The following is a 20,746-nucleotide window of genomic DNA, read 5'->3' as shown; positions in this document are numbered from 1 at the left end:
CTTCTTCAACGAGTAGTGTGTGTGTGTGTGTGTGTGTGTGTATTTGCGTGCAGTTTCATTTCATTTTCTGATGTCCCATTCATTCCTTATTTTAAAGTGTTCATTCTAATTCATATTTGTATATGGTTTTTAAAAAAGTACTGTCAATTTAACCCAGAGAAAGGCTCTCTAAAAGAAACTGATATTTATTTGAGATTGAGGATTGCAGTGGGAATATGGTGGGCATATTCAGGGAAGTAAAGGAAGATGAGTTTTTAAAGGGGAAATGAGGAGGATTATTTAAGTTGTTTTGAGATAACTATCCTTGGCTACAAGGATCAATAACAAGAGTGGCATCAGTCTAAGGTTGGACAGGCAGTTGTTGGGTAGATGTCCTCGCAGAATTATTTTTTGTGTAAGATTGTGGTGGCCTTTGTGCAAGGTTCTGGTTTTTGAAGTCTCTTGAACAGTTGTTGTTATCAGTCATATGTGCATGAGAACCCTTCCTTCCTGGCTTTTTAAGGCTCCACTTATGAGTCACTTGTGTCTGATAAAGTGACTCTGATAAAGTCACTTGCGCTCTGACACAAATGTCTGAATTTTTTTTCTTTTGGGATGGAGTTTCGCTCTTGTCGCCCAGGCTGGAGTACAATGGTGCAATCTCAGCTCACTGCAACCTCTGCCTCCTGGGTTGAAGCTATTCTCCTGCCTCAGCCTCCTGAGTAGGTGGGATTACAGCCGTGCACCATCACGGCTGGCTAATTTTTAAAATATGTATTATTAGTACAGACTGAGTTTCACTATGTTGGCCAGGCTCATCTCGAACTCCTGACCTCAGGTGATCTGCCGACCTTGGCCTTGCAAAGTGCTGGTAGTATAGGAGTGAGCCACCGCGCCTAGCCAAATGACTCCATTTTGATTCTGACAACTTTCACAGTACATACCCCTAAAGGCAGTCAGTTTTATCCCAATTCGATTTTTATTAGGTAATTGTCTCTGTAATTAATATAAAATATTTTTGCATCTCTTTTCTTGAGATACCAACTCTACACAGTAATTATAGACTCTCCCTATGAAAGAAGAGAGTGTAATTCACAATAATACCTACCCCCCTTCTCTACTCTGGATAGTTCTGTTTTTATTTTTAAGTTTTTTGTCATTATAAATACTTTCTATTTCTTTTTTAACTTTAGATAGTATTTCTTGACTTCCACTACATAGAATACTAGTGTCCCTTCCCTTCTGCTTCTCCTCTGTTTTCTACCTCCCACCTTCAGTTAATTATACCTTCCCTTTCACATTATTAAGTTTGATTTCATTAACATCTTCCATTACAACTATGTTTTCTGTGTCTTGTCTATATATATATTGAAAAGTGAAAGCAAATAAATAACCATTACATTTTCTTTTTGAATCCATTGTTACTGCCAGTCCTTGTGCCAAGCAAAGGAAAAAGTTCTTATGAAAATCAATGTGAATTCTTATTTCATGTTATGAGAGCTCAGACTCTTTTAGTTTGCTATATATTTATACTGTGACTTTCTTGTACAGTTTTTGCTTCGTGTAGACTTTCAAATTGCTTTTACTTTCTTGTTGACAAAAGAATAATGTGCTTTCACCATATCTTCAAGTCCTTTAGTCATACTGTCTGTGGCGTGGAATCTGCTTTCACCCCAGAGACACCTTCTCAAAGCCCTTTAAACCTGCTGCAGCCTTCACTGATTGCTTGCTGGGCCTTCTGCATAGATCTCATCCTGGGACTTGGTATCATTGCACACCTGGATTGGATCACCTGTTTCCTGGACTCTATTTCTTATTATTTGGTTTTCTTTCACAATTTTCTGAAAGAAATAATCAGAAAAAGCGTATGCAAGGTAAACTCTGAGTTCTTGAAAATCTGAAGATGTTTTCATTTTTCTCTTACACTTGATTGATCGATAATGTGGCTAAAGAATTCTAGGTCAGTAGTTCTTTTTCCTGAGAAGTTAAAGGCATTATTCCACTGGTTTCTAGTATTCAGTGTTCAGTTGAGATGTCTGATAATAAGATGTCTTTTATTTCTTTATATTGGACATACTTGTTTTTTCTGAGAAAGCTTTTAGGATCTCTTGTTTTTATCCTGAAATTGCACAAAGTATGTCTAAATATGGGTTTTTACCTTCTTGCACTGTGAGACACACTAGTTGGACTTTTCAGTCTGAAGACATATGACTTTCTTCAGTTTGGGGAAATTTTATGTTGATCGTTGGGATCTTCTTATGTATTTGGTCTTATATCTTCCTTCTTATATTCTGGAAGATTTTTTCACTTTATATTCAAGCCTATCTTTAGGATTTTTAAAATATTGTCAATTGTATTTTTAATTTCCAAGCAAGAGCCCTTACTTGTCTGATTGTCCTTTTTTCATTGACACTTACTATGAATGCAGTATCTTCCAGAAACTCTTCTGAGGATACTAGTTAGAAATTCTATTATGAATTCTCTTCCATTTTCTTCTGTACCTGAATTTTCTTTTCTTCTTGATCTGTTCTGTTTACCTGTCTTGGCTTTTTTCTTTTGTGCTGCTGGTTTTCTTCTGTTGTTCGTTTGTATTTAAGAATGAATAAGTTGAATATTATAGGTAGCTGTCATACATTTTCTCTTCTGTGCTGTAGATAAGTCTAGGTCTGTTTTCCCAGTAGACTTTCCCTTATGTGGTTTCTTGGTGTATATGGGCATGATTTGCTAACTATGGGCTTCCTTTTAGAGTGTGTAAGTAGGATCCAGCCATTCACTTGAGGCTGTCACATTTGCTGTTTCCGTCTTTGATTTTTGCTTAGAAATGTTTCAGGGAAGTGGTGTGCAGCAGCTTGACTGGCAAAAGTATACAGTAGACAAATTTTCAAATAATTCCTCAGATTTCAGTTCTACTTCTCACTTTCTTCCTCTGTACCTGTCAGCTTTGTGGCTGTAGCCTTTTCAGGGTCCCCCCACCAAATTCTGGCTTTCACCTGTCATTTCCTTCTAATGTATATGTATTCTGGAGTATGGTTTCTGCTCAACTGTACTCTTTCACATACTTTCCATCTACTCCCAGTCTTCCAGAGATTTGCTGAAATATCTTGTTTGCTAATGATTCTCTTCCCAGACTATTCTCTTTACTGATTATGGGTTTATTTCCTTTTATATGTCCTTGCTGTCAATGAAAGGAGGTGAGATAAATGTGTGCTCAGTCTGTAGTCTTAACTAGAAGCATCCCTCCTTTTAATTAGGACATTCCACCTAAACTACTCTTGCTAAGGGCTCCAGTGGCCTCCCTGTTACTAAGTCCGGAGTACATTTTTCTGTCCTTATCTTTCCAGGTCTGACAGTGGTATTATGCACAATTAACCACTTTGTTGCCTTGATGCCATGTTGGTGTAATATTTTCCTTATCTTTCTGACTGCTCCATTTTAGTCTGCTTTGCTGGCTTTTCCCTCCTTTACCTGACCCTACATGTCTTGATACTGGTTTCTCTTCTCCCTCTACTCTTCTCTCTGGATAATCTCACTCATTCTCATGGCTTCTGATACCTTCTAAATGTCAGTGACTTTCAGTTTTATATCTTAGCCCAGATGTCTCTCTTGATTTTTAAACCCATGTATCCATCTGCTTGGATGGATACACAGATGAATCATAGGGCACCTTAAGTTCTTGATAAGCCCTCCTTCCGCTAAGTCTATCCTCTTGCCTTCAACATATCTGTAAATGTGATCACCATCTACTCAAAATATGTGTCATCTTGATCTGTGTGTTTTTCTCACTCCCCATTTCTAGTTTATTACTCTCAGTTCTTTGCCAAAATATTTCTCACATTTATTTACTTCTCATCATCTCTAATGCCAATATACCTTAGTCAAAGCTACTATCATCTTTCTTCTAGACTATTGCAATTGTTTCCTGGATTTTCTGCTTCCATTTCTGCTATCCTCCAATTATCCACAGCATTTAAGAAATGTAAATCAAATCATTGCCAGAGACCTTCTCTAGGTTTTCATTGCTCTTAGATTAAATTACAAAACGTTTAACATGGTCTAAAAGGCTTTGCCAGAAATGGCCACTGCACACGTCTCTAATCTCCTGCTTTTCCGGTTCTCTCCTTGTTGCTATGCTACAGGTAGGCTGGCCTCATATCTTTGCTCTTTCCTGTTTTTTGAGCCTTCACATATGTTGTTGTTTCTGCCTGTAATGTCCTTTGCTCTAGTTCCTATTACATATGTAATCATTTAAAAATTTTACTTCCTCAGAGAGGCCTTTCCTGGCTATCTGCTGTTTAAATTGGGTACTTATACCCACTTCCTCATTCCCCAAGATTCCCAGATGTGAGTTAATGTATGTGTTAAAATGCGAACTTGACAGATGGTTTTTCACAGGGTACTGACAAATGCTTTAAGGAATATAAAAAGTCTCTGTACTTGATTACGAGAGGTGGTATTGCTGGGGTGTTCTCTGCTGAAAATAGTTCAAGCATTCAGAAGCCAAACCCTTCTACTGAAATACTTTTCTAACTACCATGGTGGGCTAATGAAATGAGTATAGTGCCAATCTATGGGAAAATAATACATGTTTGTTATTTTTAAATTCTTATCTGTAGTATTGAGAAGGACTGTTCAAACTCGTCCTGCTCCACGACTTCCTCCAACTGTGGAAATAATTGAGAAGGAACAAAATTGGGAAGAGAAGACCTTACCTATTGATACAGACATTCAGAATTCAAGTGAAGAGAATCGTGTCTTCATTCAGAGATGGAGAGTCTCTCATATGGGAGAAGATTTGGAGAACAAAACTCAGGCTCCTTTTGTTAACCTCTCACAGCCCCTCTGCAATTCCCATTCCAACACTCAACAGTCAAGAAGCCCCACATTCTCAGAAGAGCTCCCAGTACTGGGAGATGGGCAGCAGCTGAGAACAAATGAGTCATTAATACAAAGAAAGGACATAATGACACGAATTGCTGATTTGACATTGCAGAATTCAGCTATCAAGGCACATATGAATAATATTATTGAGCCCAGAGGAGAGCAAGGAGATGGACTCCGGGAGTTGAACAAACAGGAAAGTGCAAGTGACATGACTTCTGTGAGTACCATTTAAGGATTGATTAGGGACATATAGGAATTTAAATAGGAACTTTAGCTTGGGCAACTTAAGAAACTTCTTTTCTGGCTGCATAGTATTGGAGAGGGGAGGGATAGCATTAGGAGATATACCTAATGCTAAATGATGAGTTAATGGGTACAGCACACCAACATGGCACATGTATACATATGTAACAAACCTGCACGTTGTGCACATGTACCCTAAAACTTAAAGTATAATAATAAAAAAAAAACAAAAAAAAAGAAACTTCTTTTCAGAAGTGATCTTAGAAAGCTTTGAGGCTAGATGGCTTATGCTTTGGCATGTCCTCAATACAATAGGTCCAAGTTATTTATCCGTCTGTTGTACATACAAGACAGCATAAAAGGAAAATTATATAAATGAAAATAGGACAAAGATAAAATGTGTAGGAAAGCTAAGATTAAGTTAGGAATGAAGTTTTAAGTATAAAATATAGAATTAATATTACTTGAATGTTTGCCACACAGCCACATGTTAATTGAGAATATTTTTATTCTTAAAATGGCTCATAAAAGAGTATTGGCCCTCAACTCATGAGTAGTAAATTTTTGAGGACATAGAATGGATTTTCCTATAGAAATGAGGTGGTTTTTTTGTTTTGTGTGTTTTTTTTTTTTTTTTTGAGATGGAGTCTTGCTCTGTTGCCCAGGCTGGAGTGCAGTGGTGTGATCCCGGCTCACTGCAACCTCTGCCTCCCGGGTTCAAGCGATTCTCCTGCCTCAGCCTCCTGAGTAGCTGGGATTACAGGCATGCGCCACCATACCTGGCTAATTTTTGTATTTTTAGTAGAGATGGGGTTTCACCATGTTGGTCAGGCTAGTCTTGAACTCCTGACCTTGTGATCTGCCCGCCTCGGCCTCCCAAAGTGCTGGAATTACAGGCATGAGCCACTGCGCCCAGCCTGTTTTGTTTTTTTGAGATGGAGTCTGACTCTGTTGCTCAGGCTGGAGTGCAGTGACGTGATCTCGGCTCCCTGCAACCACCACCTCCTGGGTTCAAGTGATTCTCCTGCCTCAGCCTCCCGAGTAGCTGGGATTACAGGTGCTCACCACCATACCTGGTGAATTTTTGTATTTTTTGTAGAGGCGAGGTTTCACCATGTTGGCCAGGCTGGTCTCGAACTCCTGACCACACGTGGTCTGTTTGCCTCGGCCTCCCAAAGTGCTGGAATTACAGGCATGAGCTACTGCACCTGGCCAGAAATAACGTTTTAAAGGATTATTAAAGCCAGACTTTAATATGCATATTAATCATCTGGGGATCTTGCTGAAATGTGGTTTCTGATTGAGTAGGTCTAGGGTGGGACCTTGCATTTCTAATAAGTTCCCAAATGATGCCAGTGCTGCTGGTCTGAGGACCACACTTTGAGTAGCAAAGGTCTGCGTTTTATAGTGCAGGAGTTTTGTAAGTTAAATAAACTTTGTGGGCTAACCTGATAACTTAAACCTTCATTTCGTTGTTTCTGGGGGAGATAGGAAGTCTAAATTCAGCTAGGGAGGGTTTATAAAAGTGCTCCAAATGCTGGTTCCAGTGATGGTAGACACTTTCTTTTACCCCTTCTAGAGCCAAGGCAGCTCCTGTCAAGTTTCTGATTGGAGGAGCTGGGCACTGTCACTGGGGATCAGAAGCTCCTGAGGTGGCTGTGTTCATAAAGCCTTTAACAATAGTGGTTAGAGGGCTTTGGTGAGGAAGATCAGGGTGAGGTGGGCCATAGAGTAAGGGCCATCTCTGTCAGCACTGGGTCATGGGGAATAAGGACAATATGGGTATTGAATCATAGAAGTAGTAGACAGAAGGAACTGGCAGAAGAGGAGCCAGAAAGGAATATTGCTAGTAGGGAGCAGCCACTGGTAGTGGTGTATATAACTAAATACCAACTGCCTCAATTTTGAGTCACTGGGAGGTATTTATATATTTGTAGTTTTGAGGATTATTCGTTAACAGGCAACTCCTGGTTTAAAAAAGACAGCAGAGTCTAATGTTTTGCTTGCCTCTTTTTTAATTAGTATATAGATCAAGCTAGAAGGGACTATCTAATATTTCTGTCTTCACTACCCTCTTTTATTTTAATTGGAAATACAAAATGATCTTTAATTCATACTGATTTTCCTATTTATTTATTACTAATAGACATAAGCTAAAAATCAGTGATTTTTATTAGGGATTGTTTTTTCCCAAAGAGAAATGAAATAACTAGGACTGAAGCAATGACATAATTAGGAATAATGAAATAATTAGGAATGACATAAGCACATTTCGGGGGGGATTTTCAAATTAAACTTATGCTATATTTTTTGGGTGGCTATTTTTTACCCTACCTCTCATATTTCTTTCCAATCACCAACTATTCTTGAATCAGATACCTTAGGCCAAAAGTGGCCTGGGGAGGCCTGACATATGGTTAGAAGGAGTGACAAGATTCCCAGAATCTTTGCCAAATGGTGCATATTTGAAGATTGTAATTATAGAAACTTCTGTTTCAAAGATAGCAGATCCTCTTTTCTAATCTGTCAAACCGCAGATCTGTCTTCAAAGATGTGTGGCATTTACTTAGAGACCAGCTCACTTGGAGTAGTCTCTTTGCTCATGTGATCTTTTGTGCAGCTCTGCAGATTCTAAGAGATACAGAAAAGCTTTTCCCAGAATATATGCTTAGATAAAGGGACTGTAAATTCTATTGTGTGCTCACTATTCACATTTATATATAATAAGGGCTATGAATACTAACTTGCTGGCATTAGTAAGTCAAAATTGTGTGAGATCAAGGCGGGTGGATCACGAGGTCAGGAGATGGAGACCATCCTAGCTAACACGGTGAAACTCCGTCTCTGCTAAAAATACAAAAAATTAGCTGGGCGTAGTGGCGGGTGCCTGTAGTCCCACCTACTCGGGAGGCTGAGGCAGGAGAATGGTGTGAACTTGGGAGGCAGAGGTTGCAGTGAGCCGAGATCGCGCCACTGCACCCCAGCCTGGGCGACAGAGTGAGACTCCGTCTAAAAAAAAAAAAAAAATTGTGGGATTTTTCAGTATTCAATTTGTACTTTTTTTTTTCTCCCAAAGACTTTTCCAGTAGCACAGTCTCTAACACCAGGTAGTATGGAGGAACGGATTGCAGAATTGAATCGACAAAGTATGGAGGCTCGTGGAAAACTACTGCAGTTGATAGAGCAGCAGAAACTTGTTGGTTTGAATCTTTCTCCACCAATGTCACCTGTTCAGTTACCTCTCAGAGCATGGACTGGTTGGTCACAAATTCATGATTTAAAAACGAAATATGAAGGTTTTCACTTTTCTTGATTTTGCAAGTTTATATTAAGCCAAAAGAAATACCAGAGTGTATATTTTGGTGCCTTCAATTTTGCACAGAAAGAAACAGCCCTAACTCACAGGATAAGTGACAGAAATGGGATTAGAAGGCAGATCTCCTGATTCATCCTATCCTATGAAGCCTATAGTTAATCTTTGGTGTCTGAGTTCCTAAATTATCCTACATCTAAATGGGATTCATTATAGTGTACAGTTCACTTAGGTCATATGCTACAACTAAGCATGAAATATCTGAATGTTAATTTAGAATTTTATCAGCAACAAATTACAAGTTATTATTCTGTAAAACAGTTAAAACATTTTCACTCAATTAAATTTTTTGATACGTTTAGGAATGTGAAAAGCTAGAGGGGATTCTGAATAATAAAATAGTAACTGAAAAAATTGTCATAGTATTCACATTCAAAAAGATACTGATGAAACGAAGTATGTATCAAGTTGCTTTTTATCAGAAATTGCATTATAAAGGCCCTCAAGGGACAGAGCTACATGAAGAGTACAGAGAGATTGATTTTGGCCCAGTAAAAGAGAAGGCTCTAATTATCAGGAATAGAAAAAGCTCCGTGTACCAGTAATTGATGTGTTCTCTGAGATGTTCAAACATTGGTGTTTGAAGGGGACTCATGTGTCTTATTTCTGGTTGAGGTAGGTTACCTTTAAGATATCTTCCAATAAGAGTTTTCCCCTCAGAAATTATTTCCTTTTTGAAATACAGACCCAGAAAGCAGACTCTTTTGGAAATTGCTGGAAAAAGATGGTAATGCATTTCCCCAGGGCCCTCTCTCTTTTTTTATTCTAGGCTTCCTCAAATGACAGTTTTGTCTGCTGTTCTTCATAGTTATGAAGCCTAGAGACAACTTCTGATTAGAATAAATAAATCAATTAACTATGTATGAACATGTACTATGTGCGAACATGTACTATGTGCGAACATGTACTATGTGCCTGCCATGTGTGGGCTTTAATACTCTAACATTTGAGTAGGGGAGCAGGCAACAAACACATCAATATTTGGGATAATATCAGTTAGTGCTAAGTGCAAGGAAGAAAAATAAAGCAGATCAGCCTTAAGAATAATTTTGTGTTTAAATATACATCTTCCATTTCAGTATTTTTGTATGGTTAAAATATGCTTTTATTTATGTTATATAATTTAGTCCTCCACACACTTTAAGAGGAGACAGGGCTAATATTATACCTATTTGATAAATAAGTAAACTGAGGCACAAAGAGGTTATGTGATTTATCAAGTTACAAAGCAAGTTGTGGATTTGCAACTGCATTCTTTCCTGTGCAGTGATTTATCTCTAAAGTATTCTTTTTGTAAGTAAAATTCTTATATTTATTTTTAAAAAAACCTCTGTGGACTATAATGATAAAAATAAAAATAAACCATATGCCATGAAAAACCTCTTTTGTTTTCTAGGGTAACTGAGGAATATTTTGTAAAATTAAATAGGGTTTTATTACCTTGTAAAGCCAGGAAGTCACACAAAGCCAGGAGCCTCTGTGAAACTGCCTGTGATGAACATAAAGTCTTTCATTAGTAAAGACTTAGTAAATATATGCTGATTGATTACCTACTTCTGAAATATGGGAAATATTCATAATTATACTTGCTATTGGCCATATGGAGCTCTTCGGCCAACTTTCCTCTCCTACTTTAATGTCTTCGGTAATAGTCATAATGTAATCGAGTTAAAAGATTTAAAGTTTTACTGAATGACTTCAGAAATTTTCTTTTTCCTTTTGGGAAAACTTTAGGTAAGCTCTTTTGGACAAAGATCTCAAGTTCTTTAGGGCTAGCTCTTAATTCCTGTTTTTCACCTCCAGAACTGACGTGATGCCACTTGTCTGAAGATTCTGGCTCTCTATGAACTGGCATGCTACTGAATTAACACTAGTAACTAAAGTTTCTTATCTCACAGTTCAGTAAAAAAAAAAAAAAAAGTATCTTAAGTGTATCTTGGGCTAAGATTAAAAAATACGGAAAGAACCACCAAATTTGTAACATGCAGTTTGCAGTACGTTGGAAATTGAGTGAAATTTTTATTTCATTGAAAGGTAATGAAACTAATATTTATTTTTATATTTTAGAAGGAGCAAAGAGTACAATTGAGGTATCTATTCCAGGAGCAGAAGCCCCAGAAAGCTCAAAATGTAGTACTGTCTCTCCTGTCAGCGGGATAAATACAAGGAGGTAAGTTGCAGTGTGAATATTTACTTAAAAAAAAAAAAAAAAAGAAAAAAAGAATTTGGTATGTATTTTATTCTCTTTGTAAAAAAAGGAAGTGTACAATATCTGACTTAGGTTGAGACAGACTCATGCAAAGAGAGTAAAATAATTGGAAAATAGAATTTTGAGGGGAAAGGGAGTGAGGAATAAACTTTAAGTAGAAAGGCATGGGTTTGCTACTGAAAACAAAAGTGAGATAACACATATGTAGAGTATTTATGGGTTACAAAATTAGGAAGTGATGTATGACAGGACAGCTGAATTGACCAATAGTATTTTCCTCCTTCACAGTAAGTGAAACTGAAGCTCTCAGAGCTAATTGGGTGATTTGTCTAGATGGGTCATATGATTGGTAAATAGTGACACTAAGGACATACCTGGCCTTTCTGTCTCTACTCTGCATCCTTACTATTGTACTGTGCTGTTCCAGGTCATGTTACTCTTCTACTACCTGGACCTTCTTCCCCATCCCTGTACGTTCATTTTTCCCTTTATTACTGAAAACTTATCCATATAATATTGTAATGGCAGATACATGTCATTATACATTTGTGAAAACCCACAGAATGTGTAACACAGAGAGTGAACCCTGATGTAAACTATGAACGTCAGTCAATTATAACATATCAACATTAGATTGTCCATTGTAATAGATTTGTCACACTAATGCAAGATCTTAATAATATGGGAAACTGTGTGTGTGTTGGAGGTTGGGGTTAAGGGGCATGTGGGAACTCTGTACTTTCCACTCATCTTTCCATAAACCTAAAACAGCTGTAAAAATTAAATTGTATTTATTAATTTATTATTATTAATTGTATTGTATTGTATTTGTATTACAATTTAATTGTAATTAAAGTTCATTTTCATGTTGCTGATAAAAACATAACCGAGATTGGGAAGAAAAAGAGGTTTAATTGGACTTACAGTTTCACATGGCTGGAGAGGCTTCAAAATCATGGTGGGAGGCAAAGGGCACTTCTAACATGGCGGCAGCAAGAGAAAATGAGGAAGAAGCAAAAGCAGAAACCCCTGATAAACCCATCAGATCTCATGAGACTTATTTACTATCACGAGAATAGCATGGAAAGACCGGCCCCCATGATTCAGTTACCTCCCCATGAGTCCCTCCCACAACACGGGGGAATTCTGGGAGATACAATTCAAGTTGAGATTTTGGTGGGGACACAGCCAAACCATATCACTATTAATGAACAAATAAAGACTTACAGGTTGGTGAAAATAAGTTACAAATAATTTACATCATTGGACCTAAGTCAGCCATATGTTTTCAAGCTCTTGCCAGTATTGAAAATTGTCATTTGTTTGCATAATCTTTTAAGGTTAATAATGATAGCTCACTCTCTTACTCTGTTTTATTTTTCATAAATAGATCTTCCGGGGCTACTAGTGATTCTTGTTCTCCACTAAATGCCACCTCAGGAAGTGGGAGATTCACACCTCTTAATCCAAGAGCAAAGGTACATGTTAAAATGTAATTGTGAAATGTATATAGGGGTGAGGGTAGAAGGTGGCTGATTTAGTGATTTCCATTCTTAATTATCATTCCTGTTATCCTAAAGCTGATATGATATTCTTAAAAGAAAACAAATACTAATTTACCTTCATTAGGAAAAACAAGCCATATACTTCTTCTGTTTTCTAGGGTAACTAAGGAATAAGGTAAAATTCAATAGGATATTCAACAGTCCTTAAAGACTGGAAATTACTGGTTTCAGGTAGAGCTTCCCAAATATTATGGCAGGACACACAGGTGTGCCTTGAATGGGTTGTAGATCTACTGAGCTATCGGTTCCCCCAGTCCTTGTGCCTGGGTGGGGTTTGGGACAGCCAAAGCACTGGGTCCAATCACTTTTCCTCTCACTGTATCCCTGTGTGCCATATCTGACTGTGCCATTGGTTAGATAGGTTATGGTACCAGGGAAAAATAAATGTCTTAATGTGTTCTTCATGTATTTTGATGTGCCATAGGTATGTATAGAAGCTAAGCATTTCACAGTATATTCAAAATTTTTACAGAAGGCATTTTTTCTGTCGTGCTACTACAGTAAAATATAGTTCCTTTGAGTGGTTGTAGTAAATTGTGAGGATATCTTTAAAATTGTAAAAATTAATTTTGTAGACTTGAGCCAACAAGTGTCTGACATTGGGGAAATCTTTGCATTTCTTATTACTGAGTTCAGTAATTAGATCAAAGAGTGCATGCTTATAGCCCAAATTAAATGATAGGGGAACGATACTAAATGATAGGGGAATGATAGATATCCGAATTGTCCGGTTCTAGGAGATTTGTTCTTTGCTACTTCTTATGTTCTACAAAAGCTTTAAAGTAAGTTATTTTACATAAATTATTCTTAATTCCTGGAATTTAGTAACATTTAATTTACTAAGACCAAATAACTGCCTTTTTATCATTTTAAAAATTTATGCCTATGGTATCTATAAAACACTGGACTTAAAAAAATTATGACTCCTAAATCAGTAAGACGATCTGTTGATCAAGTAATCAGTTATTTGGTAGTATCTCTGTTAGAGAATAAACATTGCCAATAGCAATTTAATTTCCAGTACCATTCAATGGCACAGGATGACTTTGTTTTAGGCACTTGGTCTAAATGATCTGTAAATCTTGAGTAGTCTCATGTTTCTGATTACCATCTAAATTTTTTCTGTGTCTTTGTTCAACAGATTGAGAAACAGAATGAAGAAGGCTGGTTTGCTCTTTCTGCCCATGTATCATAAGTGAAGTCAAGTCTCGCTGAGTTTGTTCTTAATAATTTATTACTCCCCTTTCCCTGCTCTGACTTTTATATCCTTTCAGATAAAACCTACAAAGATCCTGTGAATTAGTACTAATGAAACAGAGAAAGAAAGCAATTATTTTTTGACTTTCTCAAATAAGTTTTCAACAACCAGCTGACCTATAGCTCCCGGTGAATGAAATTTTGACTGTAGAGAAGTTAAAGTTTTGTATTTTAATACTTTCTTAAGTATTTTAAGGGTCTTTTTTTGATTAATACATTTTTACCTTTATCTTTATTCAGGGTTTTTTGAGGTTTAGTGTATCTTAGTTGATCCATTTATTTATTTATTTTCCTGAAGAACTAATTTGCTTGCATGTAACTTATAATAAAATTCCTCTATGTGATTAGAATCTGGCTTTCAGGAAAATGTAACACCCACTTTTCTTTCTTTTTTCTTGGGAAGTCATTGCTGTTCATCATTTTTTCCATCAAGTGAAATATACAGCCTTAAAAAAAATAGGCCTGGGAGTGTTTGTTTATATTTACTTAAGCAGGTAAGAGTGGTTGCATTTATTATAAAATCTTATGTGGTTTTTAAATGTGAAAATGCCATCAATAATGGTAATGCAAATCAAATAAATATGATTCTAGAGTTCAAATGCCTAAATGTGGTAACATCGATTTAATGGTATATTTAATGTTTCAAACAATTAAATAGAAAAAGTTGCTATTAATTTTCCCAGCCCTGAATTTAAGCAGATCTTTCAGGGTAGATTTCTCTTTTTTTTTCTTTTCTTTCTTTCTTTTTTTTGAGGCAGAGTCTTGCTTTATTGCCTAGGCTGGAGTGCAGTTGTGTAATCTGGTTCACTGCAACCTCAGTCTCCCGGGTTCAAGCAATCCTCTTGCCTCAGCCTCCTGAGTAGCTAGGATTATAGGTACACGCCACCACACCCAGCTAATTTGTGTATTTTCAGTAGAGACGGGGGTTCCACCATGTTGGCCAGGCTGATCTTGAACCCCTAACCTCAAATGATCCACCTGCCTTGGTTTCCCAAAGTGCCGGGATTACAGGTGTGAGCCACTTCACCTGGCTCAGGATAGATTTTTCCAGGGTACCCATTTGATTCTGAGATGTTGATTTCTATTTTAAACTTGTTTTTTGAATGATCTCTGCTCCCTAGCTCTAGGATAGGAATTCTCAACCTGAGTGAGCAATTCAAACTGAGATTACTTTTGTTTAGACTCATATATTTCGATAACATATGACTTCTCCAGTATGCCCCAGAAAGCTGCTAATAACTTAACTCAACTTGAAATTTACAGTTTTCCAAATTACAGGTTGGCAGAGATACTGGATTGATAACAACATCCACAGTTATGATATAATCATTCTTATGCTGTAAACAAAATTATTTTGGTTAGCAGAATTTAATAGTTAACTGTTAATACATACTAGGCACTATTGTAGCCACTTAATGTGCTTCATGACACCTTATGAGATAGGTACTATTATCCTCATTTTGCAGATGAGGAAACAGGTACAAGGAGGTATTTTCTCAAGGTCACACAACTAGGGAGTGGTGGCACTAGAATGGGAACATAGGCAGTCTTTCTCCAAAGCCTATGCTGTGCTGCCTCTTGATGGAGAGTAAACCTGTTTTACAGTGTGTGTAGTATGGAAGCAGCATAATAATAAGAATAGCTGTTCCTTATTGAGCCATTACTGTGGCAGACACTGTACTATAAGCTGCAGTATCACCATTATCTCATTTGAATCTCATAGTAGCTCTATCAGTTAGAGGTATGTAAATGCGTCCTCCTCTCCCAGCACCTTTACAGATGAGGAAACTGATCCCTAGAGGTGAAGAAAGTTGTCTAATGACAGAGTGCTTGTAAGAGTTAAAGCCAAGACTTGACGCTCTTTCTTGCAGTTACTGGATTTCTCCTAATTTTTGGGAACTAATACAGTATAGTAGCTAAGGATGCAAGTACTGAAACCAGAAATCTTGCCTCAAATGCCATTTCTGCCACTTGAGCTGTGTACTTTGGACAAATTAATCTCATCTTTCCCATTTGAAAGTCAGACATAATGTCTTCCCTAGAGGCTTGTGAGGATTAAGTGAGGCAAGTGAATGTCAATGGGCTGAGATCAGAGCTTGGCTCACAACACTCAGTAATGATCACTACCAAATTTTTTTGTGTGTATAAATAAATACACTATTTCCCCCATGTTTCCATTTTTTAAGACCTTGTATAGTGAATTTATTGTATCTTTCTCAGATTAACAGTTGCACACAGTGCTTGAAATTTAGAGGTATTTCACCTGAAAAGATGTCTAGAGGTTGAAAGAAAACATGCTGGGCATATGATTTGAAAGTATAACTAACATGCTATTTAAAATTAAGTTTTCCCTATGTTTTCTATCTTTTCTGGCACCTAGATATACCATTTAATAAGTAATACCAAGGATAATCATCTGTTTTTTTAAGCCCTGGAAAATCTCGATTAAAGAGGACATTTCAGTATTGCAAATAAATGCATGGTATTTGTGTAACATTGTGGAAACTAATAAACACAAATTGTATTATAGCAATTTTTTCTTGCCAATTTTATTGGCACATAATTTATATATAATGAATGACATATATTTAAAGAGAACAGTTTATTGACTTTTGGCAGTTGTATATACCCATGAAATTACCACCACAATTAAGACACAGCATTTCTATCATTTCTAAGATTCCTTGTGTCTCTTTCCAGTGCATCTCACTAAGTCCTAGGCAACCACTTTGCCCAAGTCTCTAGACTATCTTGGATGTGGAATGACTTTGTGTATGTTTAACTTTTGAAGAAACCTCTCAAATAGTTTTCCAAAGTGGTTATGCCATTTTACATTCCCAACAGCAGTGTATGCGAGTTCCTGTTGCTCCATATCCTTCTGCATTTGGTGTTGGCAATCTTTGAAGTTTTACCCCTTCACGTGGATGGGGAGTTATGTGTATTGTGGTTTGTATTTCCCTTATGACTACTGTTAAGCATCTTTCCATGTGCTTATTGGCCATACATATATCTGATTTGGTGAAGTATTCAAATCCTTTGCCCATTTAAGAAATAGGGTGGTTTTTTCTTATTGAATTATAAGAGTTCTATTTTTTTTTTGTTTTTTTTTTATTATACTTTAGGTTTTAGGGTATATGTGCACAATGTGCAGGTTTGTTACATATGTATCCATGTGCCATGTTGTTTTGCTGCAAAAAAAAAAAAGAGTTCTTTATACATTCTGTATACAAAGTCCTTTGTCACATATTGGAATGACCATTTTAAAACAGTATTTGGTAACTAATAACGTTAGGCTAGGTACTTTAAAAAACAGTATGACCACAGTACTACAGAGAGGTTGAACAAACTGCCAAACCTAGAAATCTGTCAAGGGAGGCCTGTACTTTTGTGCCCAGAGCGCTGCGACCAAGAAACCCACAACATAAAACCTGATTTACTCTTAAAAGCCAACAGAGATAATATAGTTTTAAAAATAACAAAAATCCCACGATGTATTGTTGTTGTTGATGTTGCCGGCAAGCTGCCTACTATCTCCCAGGACCCCTCTTAAAATCGAAGTTAAAACCTCAACACAGGAACGCCGCGATCAGGGCTCCGTTGGGCCATTTTGGAATATCGGGCAAGTATCTTCGACGGTATTCATGTCATTTAATTATCTACATGACGTCCTTTAGAGGATGACAAACTCGTCGGGCTTTTGTGTTTGGCTTTGAACCAGTGTCATGAGGCGGAAAAGGTCCGACCAGAGGGCGGATAGGTACTGGCTTCCCGACGTCACCGCCGCTGGGTGTCCCGGAAAGCTGGACGCTGGCCGCGCATGCGCCCCACGTCCCGTCCTGGTTCCGCCTCCCTGGAAGAGGGATGGTGTTGCCTCGGTAACGGGAGTAAACGGAGGCCTCCGGCAGACGCTGTGAGGAGAGGAGCCGAGGCGGTCAGTACCTTCGGTGAGTTTGGACCTCAGCAGCCGGCAGTTTCCACACCCTCCCCCTTAAATCTGTTTGTGATTCAGAGGGCAGTGAACCCCCCACCTGGGCTTCTCTCAGGCTGGACCAGTGTTGCAGCCTTCGTCCTCCCTGCGGTAGCTTAGCAAACTTTTGAAGCCTCGAGTATTCTCAGGCTCGGAGCTAGACACTGTGTGCACGGTTCCTGCCTGCGAGACCCTGTCAGTCTGACCGGGCAGAAGCCAGCCAGGCAGCAGGAGCACGGCTTGGTCAGAGCAGCAGCGAGTCTGCTAGGAAAGTGCTAGGGCTCCCCGCTCCAGCTAGGCACCCGCCCTGCGCTCAGCTGGGTGCGACGCTTGGCACGCTGGGCCCTCTGCACTTCGGCTTCCTCATCTCCAGAAAGAAAGGTGATAATGTGACCTCATGGAGTTCTTGTTATTATTATTAAATAGGATAAGTAAAGTGCTTAGCGCATGCATGGCACATAGTAGGTGCACATAAATATTTATTGTATAATAGGTAAAGACAGTCGCATACATGTGTGCTGCTCAGTGTGTCCAATCAATCATGAGTTGCTAAGGGTGCGTACTGATGAAAATCTTTGAGAGGAGAAGGGGCTAAGGAGGCTAGGGAGAGAGAGTGTGTGACTGTAGCTGGGCTGCAATAAGCTACAGACCCTCTGACAAGGAGCCTTTACACCAGACCGAGGAATCTGAGCTCTTATTTGATGGCAGTGATGAATCATTAGAGGTTTTAAGCAAGAGTGACACATTAAAAGCTGTGTTTTAGAAATACAAGCGATAGTGTAGAAAATGGATTACAGAAAGGAAGACAAAGTATGACGGTACAATAATGGTAGAGGTGAGACACAATGAGGACGAACTACAGAGGGACAGCAGGGACAGTAGGGAATGAAGGGAGGGGAGGAATTCAAAAGGCTTAATCACTGGACACTTAGTAACAGGACTTGTAAATCATTTACATGAATTGAGTGAGAGGAACGGATTCAGAGTAAATGTGCTGCTTTCTCGTCTGTAAAATAATGACAGTAATAATAATGGATAGCAAGGCTTTGTCTCAAAAATAGTAATAATAGGCTGTGCACGGTGGCTCACGCCTGTAATCCCAGCACTTTGGGAGGCGGAGGTGGGTAGATCACCTGAGGTCAGGAGTTCGAGACCAGTCTGGCCAACATGGGGAAACCCATCTACTAAAAATACAAAAATTAGCCGGGCGAGGTGGTGTGCGCCTGTAATCCCAGCTACTTGGGAGGCTGAGACACGAGAATCGCTTGAACCCGGGAGGTGGAGGTTGCAGTGAGCTGAGATCGCACCACTGCACTCCAGCCTGGGTGACAGAGCAAGACTCCATCTCAATAAATAAATAAAATAATAATGGTACCTACCTCATAGGGTCGTTTTGAGAATTATACGATAATATATGTACAATTTCTTAGAACTATGCCTGACACATAGTAAACATTAAAAAAGACAAGCTATTACTTTTTTTCTCCACAGCTGTATTTCACATTGCAAAGTAAAAACCGAGAGGCTGTTTTATACATCAGTCACTGTGACTCTTAAATAACCACCTCTGGCACACTGCTGGGATTGAGTGAGCTTGTGAGCATGAGGACCAGAACCTGGACTCTGGTGAATGAATCAGAGTAATGTCACCTTAGAGAGAACTCTGTCTGGCGTCCAGCCAACCTTCTAGCAACACACTCCTCTGCATCAATGTATACTATTATTTTCCCTTTTTCTTTATACTTCCTTAGGGTTGACCCTGTCAACCTAAATAACATACAGAGAGAGGCTTTCTAAAAGAAGATGATGTTTATTCAGGAGTAAGGCATTGCAATGGAATATGTGTGCCATGGTAAACTATATGTATATTCAGGGAGGAAAGGAAAACAAAGGTTTTTAAAGGAAAAATGAAAAAGACTACATAATTACTTTGAGATAATTATCCTTGGCTACAAAGATCAACAATAAGTGTGATGCTAGTCTGAGGGTGGACAGGCAATTGTTGGGCAGATGTCCTTGTAGAAGTAATTTTTTTATGTGTAAGGTTGTGATGGCTTTTGTGCAAGGCTGTGGTCTTTGCAGTCTTTTGGGATAGTTATCCAGCATACAAGGGTGAGAACCCATTCTTCATAGCCTTCCCCAGCTCTATTTGTCAGGGTTCTTTCTTAACACTGGTGACTCCATTCTAATTCTGACAACTTTCACAACTCAAAACTGCACAGTCTACGTAATGAGTTAGTTAAAAGAATTGGCCAAAGAATTGGCCATAGGCTTTACCGATAAGCTGGGATCTAATGAAAGGAAATTTATGCTAGTCCTGCAAATAGACTCCCAAACCTAGCTAGTTTACTGACAGAAGGTAGAACATGGTCTAGAACCCAAACTTAGACTGCCTTAAAGGAATACAATGAATGTCCCCAATAGATGAATTGGTAGTTCCTCTCTTCTGGTAAGTGTCCAGATCCTACAAAGAACATATAAAATTAGGAGGTGTATATGATGCATTGGGAGTTAACTTCTTGAGCTATCAGGGTGGTAAAGAAAAGTTGGAAACATGTCATTGAGGAATAATTGAAATAATTGGGATACTTTCTCTGGGAAAAGAGAAGATCTGGAGAGAAATGAGAGCCAGCTACAATTATTTGAATGGTTGAAGTACACAGAAAAACTTGTTCTGTGTGTTCTCAGAAGAAAAAACAAGGGTCAAATGGATCCAAGTTGCAGGGAGGCAGATTTCAGCTTAATATAAAATGTACTAAGAACTAGAGCTGAGTATGAACAGAATGTGCTCACCCTCTTACCTGAAATATTTAAATTGAAGCTGACTGACAATCTTGTTCTTTCATTTATTCAGGAATATATCAATAAATTCATCCTGCAACCATTTTACATATTGACTGTCATGTATCATTCTTAGAGCTTTCCTGTGTTGACTCAGAACAACCTTATGCAGTAGGTGCTGCATTTTAAAGATGGAAATACTGAGGCACACAGTCGTTAAATACTTGGTTAACACCTCACAACCAGGAAGAGGATGAGCCAAGATTTAAACCTAGTCAGACTGAGTCTGTAGCCAGTATTCTCAGCCCTGGCCAACACACTAGACTGCTTTTCTGACAGTGCTGGGGTGGATGTTGAGATGTGCGACCTGCATGGGGTAGGAAGTTAAACTAAAGTCCTCTTTCAACTGTGAAGACTCCATGATTTTGTTTATTGAACTCTACATGTGTCAAAGAGAATATCTAGGAGTATAGTAAAAACAACTGCCATTT

At 38.3% G+C, this 20,746-nt stretch overlaps 2 protein-coding genes across 12 annotated transcripts in view; both read left to right on the top strand.

Annotated features, from left to right (window-relative positions):
• The window catches only part of SPICE1 (spindle and centriole associated protein 1), a 93,574-nt gene extending 79,468 nt beyond the window's left edge, over nt 1–14,106 (top strand). For all 7 annotated transcript variants that reach the window (XM_055260176.2, XM_055260169.2, XM_055260172.2 and 4 more), the window contains exons 14-18: nt 4,593–5,077; nt 8,180–8,360; nt 10,544–10,646; nt 12,076–12,163; nt 13,392–14,106. In XM_055260176.2, the coding sequence (XP_055116151.2) occupies nt 4,593–5,077; nt 8,180–8,360; nt 10,544–10,646; nt 12,076–12,163; nt 13,392–13,445 (911 nt within the window). In that variant the 3' untranslated portion in view covers nt 13,446–14,106. The remainder of the gene's footprint in view (nt 1–4,592; nt 5,078–8,179; nt 8,361–10,543; nt 10,647–12,075; nt 12,164–13,391) is intronic.
• Nucleotides 13,942–20,746, top strand: part of CFAP44 (cilia and flagella associated protein 44) — a 154,228-nt gene continuing 147,423 nt past the window's right edge. For 3 of the 5 annotated variants that reach the window (XR_010118452.1, XM_063630025.1, XM_055260153.2), the window contains exon 1: nt 14,201–17,451. Coding sequence is in view for 4 of the 5 variants with exons in the window: in XM_063630025.1 (XP_063486095.1) it covers nt 17,325–17,451 (127 nt within the window). In the remaining variant the exon portion in view is untranslated. Of the gene's footprint in view, nt 14,002–14,200; nt 17,452–18,421; nt 19,115–20,746 lie in introns of those variants that run through there. The other 2 variants (XM_055260149.2, XM_063630024.1) reach the window with 2 other exon arrangements.

This window comes from Symphalangus syndactylus, chromosome 21, assembly GCF_028878055.3.
Source record: "Symphalangus syndactylus isolate Jambi chromosome 21, NHGRI_mSymSyn1-v2.1_pri, whole genome shotgun sequence".
Taxonomy (NCBI): domain Eukaryota; kingdom Metazoa; phylum Chordata; class Mammalia; order Primates; family Hylobatidae; genus Symphalangus; species Symphalangus syndactylus.
The sequence above is the reverse complement of the archived record's forward strand: the minus strand, read 5'-3'. Positions and strand labels throughout refer to the sequence as shown.